The 17937-nt window shown below is 42.6% G+C and overlaps 1 protein-coding gene across 4 annotated transcripts; it reads right to left on the bottom strand.

Annotated features, from left to right (window-relative positions):
- Positions 1–2617: 2617 nt before the first annotated feature.
- On the bottom strand, positions 2618–17451 carry ZNF556 (zinc finger protein 556). 4 transcript variants are annotated; one of them, XM_070491679.1, is made up of 6 exons: positions 17283–17432; positions 15226–15348; positions 14440–14541; positions 6554–6680; positions 5927–6110; positions 2618–5540 (listed from the first exon to the last, which is right to left on the bottom strand). In XM_070491679.1, the coding sequence occupies exons 2-6, from the start codon at positions 15265–15267 to the stop codon at positions 4328–4330; spliced, it is 1668 nt and encodes a 555-aa protein (XP_070347780.1). In that variant the 5' UTR covers positions 15268–15348; positions 17283–17432; the 3' UTR covers positions 2618–4327. The 4 variants fall into 4 exon arrangements, with proteins under 4 accessions (XP_070347780.1, XP_070347782.1, XP_044608006.1 ...); XM_070491681.1 differs by having other exon boundaries at positions 2618–5537; XM_044752071.2 differs by lacking the exons at positions 14440–14541; positions 15226–15348 and having other exon boundaries at positions 17283–17451.
- Between the last annotated feature and the right edge of the window lie 486 nt (positions 17452–17937).

The following is a 17937-nucleotide window of genomic DNA, read 5'->3' as shown; positions in this document are numbered from 1 at the left end:
GTGGGGTTTGGAAATGAGGAAGCCTGGGGTGTTGACGGCGCATGCGCGGCCCGGCGAGAAGCAGAGGCGGGAGACAGCGGGAACGTCGGTGTGACTGCGCGTGCGCACGGCAGAGGGCGCGTGGTTCTCCCCAGCACGTGGCACACGTGCTAGGTGTTGACACTGTGACAGATGAGAAATCGAGTTTGGCCAGGCGATAAGGTGCTGAGTTCATGTGCGGACGTGTTGCTCTGGATGAAGAATGTGGGTCGCTGTGTCACACGCCTTCCTCCTCGCTGTCTCGTCGCAGCCATGTGAAATTTCTGCAGAGAAATGACTGCTGGAAGGGCTCCAGCGTGCATCTGTAGTGAAGTTGTGCAGCAGTAAGGATGTGGAACTGGGTTAGACCCTGAGCTGGCAGGTGGTCTGGGCTGAGTGGCAGATGGTGTCAGTACAGGACATGGTGTCAATGCCCAAGAATTAGGAACCACCGCCACTTCCACTTCCCCCTGGAGGATCCCCTTGGGCCCTCTCTGGAATTCCTTTTAAGTTTGAAATCACAGCACTCCCAGGGTTCTGGCCCCAGACACATGGTGTGAACCTAGAGACACGATGCTCTCACTTCCCTCGGGTAAAGTGACTGAGGTGAGGGCGGGTGTGACCCTGGAGAGAGTTTCCTAACTTCAGACGGGGTTCCAGTACAGGCCTGCTGGGTCACGAGTCTTTGGGAGGTGGAAGTACAGTTGTTGCACACCTGAAAATCAAGGTTTGGGGGAGTGTAAGTTCTCTCTTAGTTCATAAGAGATTTTTCTGTGTTTTCTACTAATTCACTTTAAAATAGTAAAATTCACAATGGTGCTTGTAGTTCTGTGAGTTTTTATAAATGCATGCATGTACCACCATGATCAGGATACAGAACACTCCATCACTCCCAAGAAAACAACCTCCTAGGGCCCATTTGTAGACACATTGGCCACACTGTTAACCCGTGACCTCTCCTAGTTCCCTATACCTTTGCTTTTTTCCAGGGTGTCATGTAAATGTAGCCATCTTGTTTTACTATGTTTAAAATTTGATGCTATCTTTTGGAAATTGTGTGATTATACTTTTCCTCCAGAGTTGTTTTGAGATTTCAGTTTTGACAGTGCCCAGTACAGGTTGTAGCACATGTTAGGCCTTCAAAATAGAAGGATTCAATTATCATTATTGGGTGCATAAGCTTAGGCAGGACTCTGCTCCCACACTTAACCGTTGTCATCTGTACAGTGGGAAGGGCGTTGCAGAGCGGTGATCAAATGAGGTCATACTGATTATGACATGACACTGATCTCTGCTGTGCTATGAAAACAAGAGTTAACATGGAAAAACGGACAAAGATTGGACTTCATTTGCCCTGTAATTAAACACAGAGCTCTTTTATATTTTTCTCTTTCCAAATATGTGCTGGGAGTCTAAGCATGTGGAAACAATACCTGTGAAAAGCAAAATGGGCATTTGGGGATTTGTGCATCATTAAGACAAAAATTTAATATGTGGTGATGAATGTTAACTGGATTTACCATGGTGATCATTTCACAATATATACAAATATTGAATCATGTTGTACACCTGAAATGAATATAATGTTATATGACAATTACATCTCAATAAAAATGTAGAAGTTTACACCTTCTCCTATAAAAAGGCATTAAAATTTTCCCTATTTGAGTATATCTAATAAATTGGAATGTCACTCAAAATGATACCCCCTGTCTGCAGCTCACTTCACTTATTCCTTGGGTAGTTCCCCTTTTTCCATCCATAGCTCTTCTTGCTTCTACCAGGAAATCATAGCGAACTTGCATAGATATCTCTCTGCTCAAAGGAAAAGACTCATGAGAGCTAGAACTGTGCAGATAACCACAAAGCTTCCTCAAACTGTGAGGAACTCAGTTTTCTGCAGAGCAAACTTTGTCAGGCAAGGTTTGAGAATAGCAAAATGATAATGCCAAATATATAATGCAACTTCAAATTCTTTCACAAGGATGGTAAACACAAACCCCTACACAGTGGTGCAAATCAGTGTGAAGATTCTGGTCCCGGATACCAAAGTCCAGTCTCATAAACACATATGACATGCCCTAAAATTTTTAATCATTGCAAAAAATGGGCTAAACTATCACTTTATTTTTGTGGGGAATAATTACTGTTAACTCCATGAGCTGAGGATTGTTTCTGTATCACTATCCGTTGTTGACTAACACCCTTGAACAGTTCCAGAAATGATGTTTAAGGCATGTTAGATGGTATAAAAATATGTGAATGATGATATCCTTACTCACTGAGGCCCTGGTCCTTCATTCTGCCTTTCCTATGATCTCCCTTGTTATAGCTTCTATTTTACTACATTTCTGCTTTGGTATTCTCCAATAAAGGTTAAAATTTTTGCTCATCAGGGCATTTTTATATCCTTACTAGACTTATTTAGTACTTAATTAAATTGGTAAAATAATTTTTACCATTATGAATGAATAAGAAGTTATATTGATAAAATTGTAACAATATAAGAAACAAAACTTACTAGAAAGAAAAATGCCTAAACTTGTGTGCACCTGGTAATATTGACTCAGCATAGTACTTAAATTCACAAGTTATAAAGTTGATTTGACAACTCATGGTTGCAATATTTTAATATATCTTTCCAGTAAATGAAAAATAGAAATTGACATTTGTTAGTATACAACTCATTTGAAAACACAGTCAATATATTTCTCAGAAACATTTTATATATATAGTATACTTTTTTGAAAACAGTTAATAGGCTATTTCTCAGAAACACAGCTTTTGTCCAACCAAAAAAATACACATTATGTTTAATCACACATAATCAAACTTAATAATTGAACACATACTGAGGAATTGTATTCAGCTCTGAGTAACAGAAAACCCACACAGTCTGCTCAGTATATCAGTAATGTGCTTATTTATCTCAGAGAAGGACTGGCCCAGGGAAGCCTGTCACAATGCAGCAGGGACACACAGTCTCATGTGTTCTTATGGCTGCACCATTATATCTGTTGTGGTGGAATCAGAAACACAGAAGCACTAGAAGTATTAAGAGAATGAGGTGTCCAGTATACAAATTAGACTGTATAAATATGGTAAGATCCAGAGAAAAGGGGAGTCAGAGCATCAGGTGAGATCAACAGCCGTGACATCCTAATCAGTGGTCTGGTGGACGGCATAGGAATTGCAGGAAAATGCAAAGTGGATGTCTGCCCATGGAGGTGCATTCAGATGGGAAAGCTGGTAGGGATGTCTGTGGAAGCCCATACCTCTCATAAAAGGGAAGTCAAGCCGTTGGTGTTTGTTTTGAGGATACTTTGAATCAGCAGGGCCAGCACTCAGGAAAATAGGCTGGAGGCTGATGTCCACAAAGTCCCCATGCAGGTGTCTCTCTCCCTGTAGAGTGGTGGCTTGATGAACTGAATAACTTCTTCTTCCAAATCTCACGCAACTTGAGTTATTACAGAATTCTATCATGGAACCCTATAGAGAAGGTATCCTGGGAAATGTAGTTGCTAGCCTTACCTACATTGATATAACAACAGAACCATCTCCACCTCTAGATTTCACTGTCTCTCTTAATTCAAACCTATCATCCAGTTGCCAGCCAGAAGCAAGACAAAGAACACACAGCAACAGATCAAAATAACAGTTCGTGCAAAACTACACTCTTTCAAGACTTGCATACTTACAAATTTCTGCCAACTTCCATTATTTACAAATTTGCAAGCCAGCAAAATGGAATAATGATCCTCTGGCCAAAAAGATAGCTGTTGATAACACATACTTTATGTAAGTATAAAGTGTTGACGTTAAAAATTGTAGGTTTTTTCAGTAAAATAGTAAGGTAGAATATACGTAATGGGTAAGTGATATCCAGTTCGGAACTCACTGGGCCAGTAAGAAAACCTCAACAAATACCAGTGTCTAATGGCTCCATACTTACAGGACAATTAAAAAACATATAAAAAGTAAACCTAATGCATATTTAAGATACACTTCAAATCACCCAATGGGTACATCACACTTCAAAATGGAAAAAAAAAAATTAATTGAATTTAAGAGGGGAAAACTCATTATATATCAAAATTCATGTACTATAGACATATTTAGAGAATTCTTAGGAATTCTAATCTTAATGTCTACTTGAAAAAGAAATAAAAATTCATTAGCTATGGGCCCACTTTAAGGATGAGGTACTGATTAAGGCAATACCATATTTATAGCTTTTATAAAATTTCTGTCCTGGTGTGAATTTTCTAAACTGTTATACTTGAATTAATTTGCATCAGACTTGCCCACATTACTTATATTTACAGGTTTTCTTTCCACTATGGGTTCTCACATGACCTTGAAAGGATTTGGGACAACTGAAATCTTTCCCACATTTTTCACATTTATAAGGTTTCTCTCTAGTCTGCATTACTGTTTGGGAAGGATGTGGGCCGGTTGAAGGCTTTCCCACATTGCTTACATTTATAGGTTTCTCTCCAGTGTGCTTTCTGACATGTTTGTGTAAGGATGAGGGCCAACCAAATGCTTTCCCACATTTTTCACATTTATAGGGTTTCTCTCTAGTCTGCATCCCTGCATTTTTGGAAGGATGGGGGTCAACTGAAGGCTTTCCCACATTGCTCACATTTATACATTTCTCTTCAGTATGCTTTTTGGCATGTTTGTGTAAAGATGAGGACCAACCAAACATTTTCCCACATTTTTCACATTTATAGCGTTTCTCTCCAGTCTGCATTCTTATGTTTTTGGAAGGATGTGGGCCGGTTGAAGGCTTTCCCACATTGCTTACATTTATAGGTTTCTCTTCAGTGTGCATTCTGACATGTTTGTGTAAGGATGAGGGCCAACCGAATGCTTTCGCACACTTTTCACATTTATAGGGTTTCTCTCCATTGTGAATTCTCACATGTCTTTGAAAGGATGTGAGCCAACAGTAGGCTTTCCCACACTGCTTACACTCATAGGGTTTCTCTCCAGTGTGCATTATCATATGTACTCGAAAGGACTTGGGACAACTGAAGCCTTTCCCACACTGCTTACACTCATAGGGTTTCCCTCCAGTGTGCATCATCACATGTACTCGAAAGGATTTAGGACAACTGAAGGCTTTCCCACATTCCTTACATTCATAGGGCTTCTCTCCAGTGTGACTCCTTATATGTCCAGTGAGGGAATGGGAACGAATAAATGTTTTCCCACAAAGTTCACACGCATAAGGTTTCTCTCCACTGTGAGTTTTCACGTGGTTTCTTAGGTATGAAGAACAACTGAAGGCTTTCCCACATTCCTCACATTGATAGAGTTTGCGTCCAGTGTGACTTCTTTTGTGCCTCTTAAGGGACGAACGATGCCTGAAGACTTTTCCACACTGACTGCATTCATACAGCTTTAGTCTAGTAGAAGTTTTTCTGTACAGTTTACGATTTCGAATATGACTGAACATTTCTCTATATTTATTACCTTTACTACTATCACAGAATCTCTCCACCATATGATTTCTGCTAAAAAAGGAGAAGCATGTTATTAATGGTTTATGTATTAATATTTATTAAGGAGTAGTAGGATACATTTTTACTACTTTTGTGTAAATGTAGATTTTCTGTCCTTTTTGAATTACTTCAAAGTGGAGTAGACTAAATACTCTGGAAGAAGGCTTGACCATAGCTCAGTACTACAACAGTGTTTCTCACATATGGGGTTTCCTGATAATTGTTTCCAACTGAATTATCTTTCAACCACTCAATGTCTAAGTCACATTAAGAAAAATAGTTGGGAGGAAAATTATCTGTCAATAAACAAATTTGGAGCTGGGTTTATGGGGTTGTTTTTAATTTCATGAAATACTGAGGTTCTCTCTGGGATTACTGATTTTTCTCCTGTCACTCACCTCAAATGTCTCCCCTGCTTGTTGTGCTTGTCTTCAATGCACTGGTCTTCCCAACTTTCTGTTAAAACGGAGGTCCAGGAATCATTTTTTGTGAACCTTGCTATTTTCTGTTCATTGGATAATTTTTCTTCAAAAATATCCCGCTGAGAAATGGACCCATTGGTTTTAAGTTGAATCTCATTATCTGAAACCAAAAAAGTGAACAAATCTCATGAGGAAGGCACTTGAGAACAAAGAAACACATTCAGGAGCTTAGCTGTTTCAGGACTTCATTATTAACAGGCACAAAAGGTGAAAATGGTAGGAAATGTAATATGCACAGAAAAACCATCACAAGGTTTCAAACAACAAAGCCCTCTGTGCTTGCAAAGCACCCATGGATATATACCCGCACTGATGACACTAAAGGACCATAAGTCTTTTAGACAGAAAGAAAAACACAGGTTAATAGGTAGATCTTTATTATCACAGAGAAAGTATTAGATTCTACGTCCATGACAGCTGTGACAATGTCTGTCTTATTTGCCAATGTAGTTCCCTTCTATATTGCAAATATTGGAATAGGCTTGATGAGTGAGAAGTATTTATTCTCTAAATAACTAAGTGACAGAATGATGCCGTCCTTACCTACTGAGACCAAGTTTCTGAAGGTCTCCAGCATCACGTCTCTGTAGAGCTTCCTCTGAGCACCATCCAGCAAAGCCCACTCCTCCGGGGTGAAGTCCACAGCCACATCCTCAAAGACCAGCGAGTCCTAAAACAGACCACTTAGATGTAGGAGAATGGGTGACACTGACAACACAGGGGAATTGGACTCAACTCACAGGAAGTTCAAGTAAGCTCCTGTGGTCTCCCCACATGCACTCTGTGTCCACACTCGCTTCCTGTGTCAGTTTTAACAGCACCACTAACTCACTGAACTTCTCTCTCTCTGCATTTCTACTGTGACCCTTCCTATCTGATTCCTCTCTCTTCGCAAAGTCTGGAATAGTCCAGAACACGCTGGATGCTCTATAAGTGAAACAGATATTTCCATTTTATGACTACCAATTCCTTGTGACACGGCTCTTTCCTTACTGCCCACTCCCTCACTCAGCACTACACGAACCACAAGTTCAAACCTGGAGGAGGTTCTAATAAGAAAAAACACACTGGACGAGGTTCTAATGAGTAAAAACACACTGGACAAGATTCTAATAAGAAAAAACACACTGAAGGACTAGGAGCTTTTCCTACTTTTCCCCTTAACGACCATGAGAGGCACAAGGGTCTGTGGAAACCCAACTTGCAAGGTGGGCCAGCTAACCTATGTTTTGATGTACTCCACGCCACCAGAATTAGATCCAGTTGGCTACCTGAAGACATCTTTCTGGAGAAATGTTAATTTTAACTTATATGTGTATTATTTATCATAGAATTGGTTGCTACTCTTCCTTCTTCCATGTCCCTTCAGTTGAGAGAGAAGAGGTATTGAGAAGGAGGAGAAAGGAAAAAGAAGACATGAGAACTTAGACCTTTCCATAATCCCCAAATTCACGAACCTTAGTATTCCTGTGCACCAGTTTTGAGTACACACACACACACACACACACACACTCACACGGAGGTTATAAGATGCCAGAACAGCTCTTTCCACCAGAAGCATAACAGAGAAATTACTATTGGTCTTCTTGACATTGAGGAACAGGTTAAGAGTCCTTAAAAAGGGGCTGAGAGAGATGCTTCATCTTTTCCACATGTGAGGACACAGTGAGAAGGCACCAGCTATGAACCAGGAAGAGGGCCCAACTAGAAAACGACCATGCTGGTCCCTTGATCTTGGGCTTCTCAGCTTCCAGAGCTGTGAGAAATAAATTTCTGCTGTTTATAAGCTGCTCTGTGGTATTTTTCTATAGCAGCCTGAATGGGCGAAGACACACAGCCAGAGACTGGGCTGACTGGAGCACAGTGAGATGGGGAGTAACAGTCAAGGACAGTGGAGAGTGACGGGAGGGGGCACATCATCTTGTGGGAACTAGTTGGCTTGACTCTGTGAGAAATGCAGAAGTACTTCAGGGTTTTGCACAGACGAGTGATGTCATCTGATAGCTTTAATGATCCATCAGTTGCTTTGAGACGAGACTGTAGGAGGCAGATGTAGAGGCCAGGACACCTGCTAGGAGGGTAACGCCATAACCAGCCTGGGTGACCACAGATGAGTGTGCAGGGTAGACACAGGTAAGAGCTACAGAATCCTGATGGTCTGAAGTTGGGGCAAGACAGGAGAACTGAGGATGACTCTGATGATTTCATGCCAGAAACCTGGAATAAAGGAGTTTTCATCCACTGAGATGTAGGCCATACGTGGATTATGTTCTTGGGAAGAGGATGGGGAACCAGCATAGGGCGTACTGAGATGCGGATGCGAACAAGACATCCAAGTGGATACATGCATAAAAGTTTTTAGAAGCACTGACAGTAATGGCAAAAATTTGAAAACGCTCAAGTAGCCACTAGCAGTAGAGTTAATACACAGTAATAGGATATCCCTGCAAGTGAGGACAAGAGAGCAATGAAGGTGAATGAACTGTTTTTACTCCATGGAAGACCATGAACAAAAGAAACCTGACATAAAATAGTATACACACTGTGATTTCATTTGCATGCAAAATTAGAGTATCTTTAAGGCTGCATACACAGGTGATAAAAGTATAAAGAAAAGCATGGATATTACCATCATATAATTCAAGATATTGGTTACTCCAGGAGAGTGAGGGGGCCTGCCACTGGGAATCATTTCCAGTGGGGTGTCTGATGTCAAGCATCGTTCTAGATCTAGGGCTGGGTCTTATTTCACAGGTGCTTATTTTTTATTATTTCTATGGACCGTATGTATGTCTTATGCACTTTTCTCCATATATGTTATACTTTACAATGAAACTCTACAGTCAATTAATATAATTTACCTAAAATCATCTTAAGAGTTATAGAAAGTCACTTTATAAAATTCAACAGAAATACATGAAAAAAACTCATAGCATTTGCGAACAGATGGTAATATGCACAGGCTGATAAAGGGCATACTGAAAAACACTGTTCAAAAAGGATCATATAAATGGTGTGAAGTCCATTGTTTCTACCCAAAAAAGTACAGAACTAGCTTCCTATTGCCTTATTCTTAGTCAACATTATACTAAAGATCCAACCTGGTGACAGCTAAAAATAAACAAATGTACAAGAATTACAAAAGAATCAAAGGTTATTGTTCTGCATAGCACTAACAAATGTACCTGTAGGACCCAAACAGAACAAAATGAGCCATAGAATAAGAATTTTAGCAAGATTCTAGAATAAAAACACAATATAAAAATGAAATTCATTGCCTTTCTATTTAATAACAAAAGTAAGTTGGAAAACTAATGTTAAAAATCTAACCCAGCTGCATGACAGTATGAGGAGCTCGGTGGATCTGCTCCCCAGTGAAACTGGTGAAAACTGCTTTAAAAACAACCCTTTAAAGCCTCTGGAAATAGTCCTAAGAGCATATTGTAAATGAAGAAACAGCTATTCAAGAAAACCTATGAAAATTCAGGAGGAAAAGCGAGAGTCTGTGGTATTGGAACCAAGACCACTCCCTCTCTCCCTGGATTTCCATTTCAGACTGCAGCCACGAACACAGGCTCCCTGTCCCCAGAGCTCCCAGTCAGAGGAGGAAGAGGAGATCAGCATTTCCCATCCTGCCCCAGGTAGCTGTTACTGAGATGAAGTTCCACGGGAGTGCAGTCAAGAGGTGGGGCCCCCTCCTTCCCCCCAACCCCCACTTGTGGAATGGAGGCTCTGCGGTGAGTAGGGGTGCAGAGAATACTGGGGACCCGATTGCTTCTGTTCTGCCTCATAAGGTGTGGGTTCCACACCCAAGAGAGGCAAACTGAGAAGAGCTGAAGCTACTCCCCTTTTCTCAGCTCCTAAAGCGGGGCTGTCACTCAGCTAAGAAGCGTTCCACTGCCCCATCCTGCTCCAGTGCCCAAAGACTTTGGGGAAGAATCCAGCTGTAAGACAGATCGCTCCTAGTCTCTTCCCAAGGAACTAACTTCATTTGCAACAGAGCCTGAAGAAGATCAAGCCTAAGGGTGCTCTCAGAAACAGAGGTGGTGGTGAAAGGCAACTGGAAGGAGATTCAAAATACAGGCAAAATTGTAATCCACCTTGTTTGCAGGAGAGGAACAGGGAAAGGGGCAGCTGGGAGGAGCCCTCCTAGCGTCTGAACAATTAACAAACTGACTTATGGAACTATGCCTTCAAAAGAGCCCAAATTTGACTGGATTAGTCTATAGAGCAAGGAATGCACCATGGCATGTTCAAAACAATAAAGCAATCAGCCTACAATTAGTGGAGCCTGACAGCTGCGGATGGTCGGGGAAGAAAGGAAGAAAGCCCTGTCAACACTACTGCCATCCCAGGGTGTCTGTGGGCGTACACAGAGCGGTGCCTCCCTGAGGAGGAACATGAGAGACTGGACACTACAGGAGGTGGGGAGAGGAGTGACATAGACTGGGCTAAGATAATCCGGCCAGTCACCAAGCCAACACGAATAAAAAAGCCCAGCAAGCCCCAGAGGAGAGGGGCCAGTACCCAAAGTTGCTACTGTATATTATCTATAATGTCCAGTTTCTAATAAAAACTACAAAGCATTCAGAAAAAGGAAATTGTGACCCTTACAGCAGAAAAATAAGCAGGCAAGAGAAACTGTGAGAGTGAAGAGATGCTGCATTTAACAGAAAAAGCCTTCAAAGTAACCATTATAAATGTTCTAAGAACTAAAAGAACGATTAAAGTAATGGAAGGTGTGACGACAATGACGCATCAAATAACATCAATAAAGAAAGAGAAGTTATTTCAAATGAACCAAATGAAAATTCTGGAGTTGAAAAGCACAGTAACTGAAATTAAAAAGGGGGACTCGACAGCAGACCTGAACTTGTCCAAGAAAATACTACAAATTATATTATTCCATTCATGGGAAATGTCCAGAATAAGGAAATCTATAGCGACGTTCATGGTTATTTATGGCTCAGAGTGGGGAATGGAAGGTGATAGCTGAAGGGTAGGAGGTTTCCTCTGAGGCGATGAAGATGCTCTAAAATTGACTGAAGTGATGGTTGCACGTATCTGAATAAACTGAAACCCACTGAATTGGACACTTTAAATTGGTGAATTGTGTGATATGTGAATTACATCTCATAAAACTTTTTTTAAAGCTAATACATAATGAAGGATTCTAAGGAAGGCTATAAAAACATTCTAGAGGGGAAAAAAACCTTAACTTTATCAGATAATATCAAAGCAAAATAAAATAAAGGGAAAGATGCCGTACATATGTTCTTAGAAAGAACTCAATGTCACTAAGATTTCAGCCCACCAAAAGAAACCTCTAGTCTCTGTGAAATTACACTAAATCCCCAAACCTGATTTTCTACAAAAATCAGTCAAAACTATTTCTCCAAACCTAATAGGAAGAACGAATGTCCAAAAAAGACAAAATTTCCTGAAGAACAAGGTGGAGGCCTGCCTGTCATACCACAAGTACTTTTAAACTATGCTAATCCAGGCTGTATGGTTTTAGCAGAAAGATAAAAAAATAGACTAATGGAAACAAAATAATTCTGAACAGACCCCTGTGTAGCTGGAACTTTGATTAATGACAGAACAGCCATCGCAGGGCAGTGCGGAAAAGATGGACACTTTAATACACGAGGCAGGGAGAAACTGGCATCAAATTGGGGAAAATGCATTTTATTCCCATCTATTTCATGGACAGTAATCAATATATGGTAGATTTAAATATGAAAGACAAAACTGGAATACTGTCAGAAGTTACAGGCAGATATTTTATAACATAGAAATAGGGAGAATTTGCTCACATAAGAAAAAAGAGTAGGCTATAAAGGATGAGATTGAGGATTTCAACATTATTAAAATCATGGGACTGAAAAGATAAGCCACAATTTGAGAGAAAGATATTTGCAATACATACAAATATAAAAGGATTAATGTGCAGAGTAAAAATGAATGATGAAACAAATTAATTTTAAAAAGAGGAAAATGACCAAAACATATCACCAAAGATGAAAGACTACATATTAAAAAGAAATGCAGGGGCCGGCCCAGTCGCACAGTGGTTAAGTGCGCACATTCTGCTTCAGCAGCCAGGGGTTCACCGGTTCGGATCCTGGGTGCGGACATGGCACCGCTTGGCAAGCCATGCTGTGGCAGGCGTCCCATGTATAAAGTGGAGGAAGATGGGCATGGATGTGAGCTCAGGGCCAGTCTTCCTCAGCAAAAAGAGGAGGATTGGCCACAGAGGTTAGCTCAGAGCTAATCTCCCTCAAAAAAAAAAAAAAAAAAAAGGCAACCTCATTGGTATTGAGCAAATAGCAAAATAAAACCTCAAATAGATCCCATTTCAAACCAATAAAGGCAAACAAATCTAGACAATCCCATGTGTTGATGATCCTATGGAATAAATAAGCAGTGATGCACAGATGTTTGGAGAATCTATTGGTATACTCCCTTGGAATTTCCTAGTACATCTAAACTTAGCCATGATCTAGAACCCAGCAATTTTTCTCCATTATGTGGAAAATTTACTGTGTATTTGCACTTGGACACTGAAACAAGAATCTAGGAGCAGCATTTTTCACAACAGGAAAACAGACGTGAAAACCCCAAACCCCGAAAGCAGTGGAGTGGAAGAATAAACTGGATGGTCTGCGGCCACAGACACCAGCATGTAAGCAGCAGACTGACGTAAAGAATCCTCAGGAAAGCCTGTTCACTGCAACTCCATGAGTAGTTACTTATTGAAAGTTCTGAAGAGTCAAAACTAAATAGAACACTGCTTAGTGGAAAATCCTAGATGGTAAAGGCATGAAAGTTAAACAAAGAAACAGTGATCATCAAGGTGGCAAGACAGTGGTGAGTTCAAGGAGGGGCACACGTCAGGAGAGTGTAACAGCTACCCAAGACCCGTTTATAAATCTAGATGGTGCGTCCGTGGATATTTACATTGTTAGTTTTAAATCTTCCCGTAAAACTTTTTACGCATTCTGAACATGCTAGATTTCACAGTAAAAAGTAAAAGCTTCAGTTAAGGTTGGAAAATAATATGCTTTTTGTATGCTCGTTTATATGTAATGTGAAAATGGCAGTTTTGATTCACAGCCTTTGGTTGTGAAATATTAGAAACGGACCAAGTGACTATGCAGACAGAACTGATTGCATAAACTTGAGAATCAAAGGCATCAAGTATTGATATGAAAAGATCGCAGGACTATCAATAGAACAAATAAGAAAAGCATGTTGCCATGTGTACACTGTGTTACCTTTACTATAACAAAGGAAGAAAAAATAATAACGTCTGCTGCCAATCCTCCTCTTTTTGCTGAGGAAGACTGGCCCTGAGCTCACATCTGTGCCCATCCTCCTCTACTTTATACGTGGGACGCCTACCACAGCATGGCTTGCCAAGTGGTGCCATGTCTGAACCCGGGATCTGAACCAGTGAACCCCAAGCCGCCCAAGTGGAACGTGTGCACTTAACTGCTGCGCCACCAGCCCGGCCCCTAAAATAATGTATTTTTAATTGCTTGTTTTTAGATAACCACTGATAGAATGCACAAGAAATTATTACACCTGGTTGTCTGAGGGTGGCTGTGGTAAGAGGACTGGAGTAGACCAGGATATGCTGGCACAGAGTCTTCTTAAGTTAAATTTTCAGTATTTTACAGATCTTTTTTTTCTTTTTACTTTGCATGCATTATTTATTTTACATAAAGAGAAATATATATAAATCATATTTTGCTTTTTAATAATTTTGTTTGGTGAGGAAGATTGGCCCTGAGCTAACATCTGTTGCCAATCTTCCTCATTTTTGCTTGAGGAAGACTGTCCCTGAGCTAACATTGGTGCCCGTCTTCCTCTATTTTGTATATGGGACGCTGCCACAGGATGGCTTGATGAGCAGTGTGTAGGTCCAGGCCCAGGATCTGAACCCACAAACCCCAGGCTGCCCAGAGCGTGTGAACCACTATGCCACTGGGCTGGCCCGCTTTTTATTAATTTTTATTTGGAAGGCACTTTTCTATGTAGGAAACCATTTTAATATTTAATCCCCTGAACACTAAAGTTCATGAAAGTGCAGATCAAAAACTGAAATATCTCAAACCTCTTTATAACTGAGATGACAAGTGACAGCCGAGTCGTTTGTTCTTCCACTCTGTCTCAAACTGGGGAGTATTGTCAAGAATGAGTAGAATATTTAATACATTAGGGGTTTGGGCCTAACCTATTAAATGTACTATGATTTTCAAGGATTTACATATCCTTTTAGTTGTTTTCCTTGTATCAGTTAAAATAGGAATTGTCTTAGGAATAGAACAATCTTTTAAATTTCAAAATTCTCTAGAGACAATAACTAATGTAAAAAAAAAAATGTAGAAAGTGAAAAATGAACCTGAGAATTTAAATACACCCACCCCATATCTGGAAGATCTCTTGCCAAAAAAGGAAGAAAAATTCTGTGTGCTTCCAGAATTCTCTTGTCTTACATTTTTCTCTCTCAATTCACTTACATTCACCTGTGGAAATTAATAAAAGAATCTTTAACTAAATTGGAGTCAGGAAGGCCTGTAGGAGGAGCTCTCACACCCTATCATGTGTCAATTAACATCATACAGGAAGAGACATACACTTTCATCTCCGACAGGAAGTGGAACTACTTTACTACTGAAGGAAGATTTCTCTCCCAGCCTGGCAACAGCCCAGCCAATGAGAAGCCTCCACAGCTCAGCCAATGAGAAGCCTCTGCAGCTCAATAAGAAGCCTCTGCAGCTCAGCCAATGAGAAGCCGCCACAGCCCAGCCAATGAGAATCCCCGCAGCTCAGCCAATGAGAAGCCATTGCTGCCCTAAACTGCTACTTTCCCCAATGGACTTTCCTTTAGAACAGCCCCTCCCTACTCCCCCTTTCCTCCTATAAAAGCCAGCTCCTCTCCTTTGTTTTCTGGATCTGCCTGTGGTTCGCCATAGCATGCGCATCCTGAATTGGAATTCTTTGGGCTATGCCTGAATAAACTCATCCTGAGGGTACAATAAGAGGCAAATTTGCTTTTTAAGTTAACACAACCAAGAAAATAGAAATCTTACACACTCAAGGAAATAAAATTACCAAATGCTTAGGGAAACTGCAGTTAGATGGCAGCAGGAATTAGAGGGGAAGAAAACCAAACATTTGCGTTAGCTCCAGTAAAGCCACTGGCTTACCCACAGCTTGCAAGGAAAACCCACATTCAGAAGGTGAAACATTCACAAGCTTGGAGTCCACTCTTACTGCAGAAATATCATCGTTCCGCTGGGTCAGTCCCCAGTGAAGGAGGGTAGAGGGACCTGAGCAGACACAGGAATGAACTCTGGGGCTCCACACATCCTCCTCACGCCTCCTCACAGGGTGGAAATGCTCCCTCTCCAGGCTTCAATTCTCACTAGCTAGGGAACTCTCGGCTGGAATCTGTTTCAAGTTTTAGCCCAAACCCCCAAATTCATAAACTCTTTCTCCAGGAGATGGTCTCCAGAAGAGTCTTTCTCTAAGTCTGACCTTCAGAGACTTTCTCAGTTTTCCTAGTGCACCGCCTCTGTGCATGCCCAAGCGAAACCGACTATCTGGAGACAACCAAGACAGTGGCAAGCAGAACCTAGAAAGGGCATCACCCACAACACACACACTTTCCACTGCCCTGCAGCTTCTCTCGGAGGACAAAGTTCCTCCCCTGATTGTGTGGGCACGCTGGGACACGGGCACAGGGGACAACCCTTAGGAAGAAACCACGTCCTTTTCTCTCCGCAGGCTCATGACTGGCCTCAGTTTGGAGTCCCTGGGCAAAGCCCCACTCCAGCTTATTCACTCCTGCTGAACCCCACTGATTTAAATGAAACAAAACCAGGGTTTGAAGAATCCAGCAAAATCACTCAAGCCAGTGTTTACGTACAAAGGAGGGAAGAAAACTTTTAAGCACTTTTTATAGCTCAGAAGAAAACTCACAAGTCTCTATTCCTTTCAGAAAATTAAAGATGTCACTTTATTATTTTCATGGGAACAAAACGTTTTCTAAACCATTAATCATATTTCAACACTTCTAGGTGGCACAAGATTCAGGACATAGGATTTAGCATTAATCTCTGAAGCCCTGATAATATGAGACAGAACAGAATTATCCATTGTCAAAAATTCCCCACGCTGCCAGAGGAGAATAACTGACATTTTGGCGAGTCTTTGTAACTCACCGATTAATATACCAAAGACTCTTTGTGTGCAAGTGTATTCATTCTTCTGCGGTCCATAATGGGAGAAAGGTTTTCTCTATTTCTCTCAGATTCCTTTTCCCAGTAGCATTCTCAGGGCTAAGCCCTGGAATTCCATTTGTCATCACCGAAGAGAAAACAACAGATGTGAGAAACTCAACCACACATGCTCCAGGAGAGAAAAAAGGCACAGAAGAGTTTTTCACAAGTGGAATGTAAGATTAGAGCGATTTTTATTTCTGAAATTCACCTCTTTCTTGTTTCTTTGGGAATACATTATCTTCTCTTTCAAAGTCTATTAGCTGTGGATTTTATATTTACTGAAAAATTGGAGGCGTAAATAGCCAAATAAGTCTTTCCAAGGTGACAAATGCAGGGAGGGGCCGTGCTGAACTGGAACACTGACACAGATGACTCAAGGGTCAAGCGCGGCCATCCTACCACGTGGGACATCCACCCCCCGCCACCTGTTCACTGAAATGCTCCCTGAACAGCCTCCCAAAGGACACCGGCCCCTCCCCTCGCTGTGTCTCAAGTGCATTCTGCTTTGCAGGTTGTGGCACCACCTCACCAGCTGGGCTTTGTCATTTGGGCTAGTTTCTCTCCCTCTGCTGTGAGAACCCGGGGAGCAGGAACCATTTCTGTCTGTTCCCCTCAATACCAGCGTCTGGTCAGCTGACAACTATGGTCCCTCCAGGGAATGAGAACTGGGGTGGGGGGAAAGAAACTCTCCGCAGTGCCCAGGGGTCAGTTAGGGACCCAAGACCTATCAAGAGACCCCTCCCAGCCCCGGGCACCCAAGCCCGTCTCCCCAGACTCCCCGCCCGCCCCGCAGGCTGTCCTCTGGGAGGAGCCGACCAGGGGCTGATATTCCCAGACACCCGAGAGGATGGCAGCTGTGCGCATCTGGGTCACTCCAGACGAGGCCGGGACAGGACGCGGGGACTCCCACCCCGCGGCCGAAGGCGGAGACTCGGGTGGGACCCCGGGGGACGTGGGGAGACCCGACCCCAAGCACTCACCATCTCCCGGTCCCATCCGGACTCTCCGGGCGTCCTCCCTGCAGCCCTGCGGCCCGAGAAGATGAGAGCGACCTGGACGCGACACCTGCGACCGTGCAGGGCGGATGTTCCCCGGCACCGAGGAGGGCGGAGAGCGGAGTCCACGCGGGCTGGGAGCGCTGCCCGCCCCCGGTCCTGATTGGACGGTGCTCCAGACACTCCTCCCCCCACCACGGCTCCTGATTGGACAGTGCTCCAGGCCCCGCCCCAGCTGTCCTAACTGGATGGTTAGGCAGCGCACCCCACTGCCGCTGATTGGACAGTTCCCACGACCGGAACACTCGTGGGGCTGACGTCTTCCGGTTGGCCAGACCAGGGGCGTTTGCGTCGAAGTGGAATGGGCTGTGGGTTCCCAGGGTGAACTCTGGAGTCTTCCCGCAGCTTGGTGGCGCCTCCTGCATCCAGATTCCGTTTCCCCATGGAGCGATCGCCCTTGTCCGGAAAAGGAAGGGTGCCCAGGCTGGGCTGGAACAGGGCAGGATGGGCGGGCCTGGTGTCCTCCCGGGGTCAGGGGTGGCCTGGAGCCGTGAGGTCACCCATGGATCTGTGCTCTTTGTTTAAGGACACATTTGACAGTGATGTCACCACGTGCAGTGCAGGGGCTGATACGTTTGAT

This window comes from Equus asinus, chromosome 20, assembly GCF_041296235.1.
Source record: "Equus asinus isolate D_3611 breed Donkey chromosome 20, EquAss-T2T_v2, whole genome shotgun sequence".
In the NCBI taxonomy this organism is placed as follows: domain Eukaryota; kingdom Metazoa; phylum Chordata; class Mammalia; order Perissodactyla; family Equidae; genus Equus; species Equus asinus.
Note: the sequence above shows the minus strand (reverse complement) of the source record. Positions and strands in the feature narration are given on the sequence as shown.

What these genes read in the sequence shown, in the direction of transcription:
- ZNF556 (XM_070491679.1), bottom strand. Translation starts at nt 15,267, where the DNA reads ATGTTTCACCTTCTGAATGTGGGTTTTCCTTGCAAGCTGTGG. An exon ending in GTTTTCCTTGCAAGCTGTGG is followed by an intron (nt 14,542 to 15,225) that starts GTAAGCCAGTGG and finishes TAATTTCCACAG; the next exon opens with GTGAATGTAAGTGAATTGAG. An exon ending in AGAGATCTTCCAGATATGGG is followed by an intron (nt 6,681 to 14,439) that starts GTGGGTGTATTT and finishes GGTCTGTTTTAG; the next exon opens with GACTCGCTGGTCTTTGAGGA.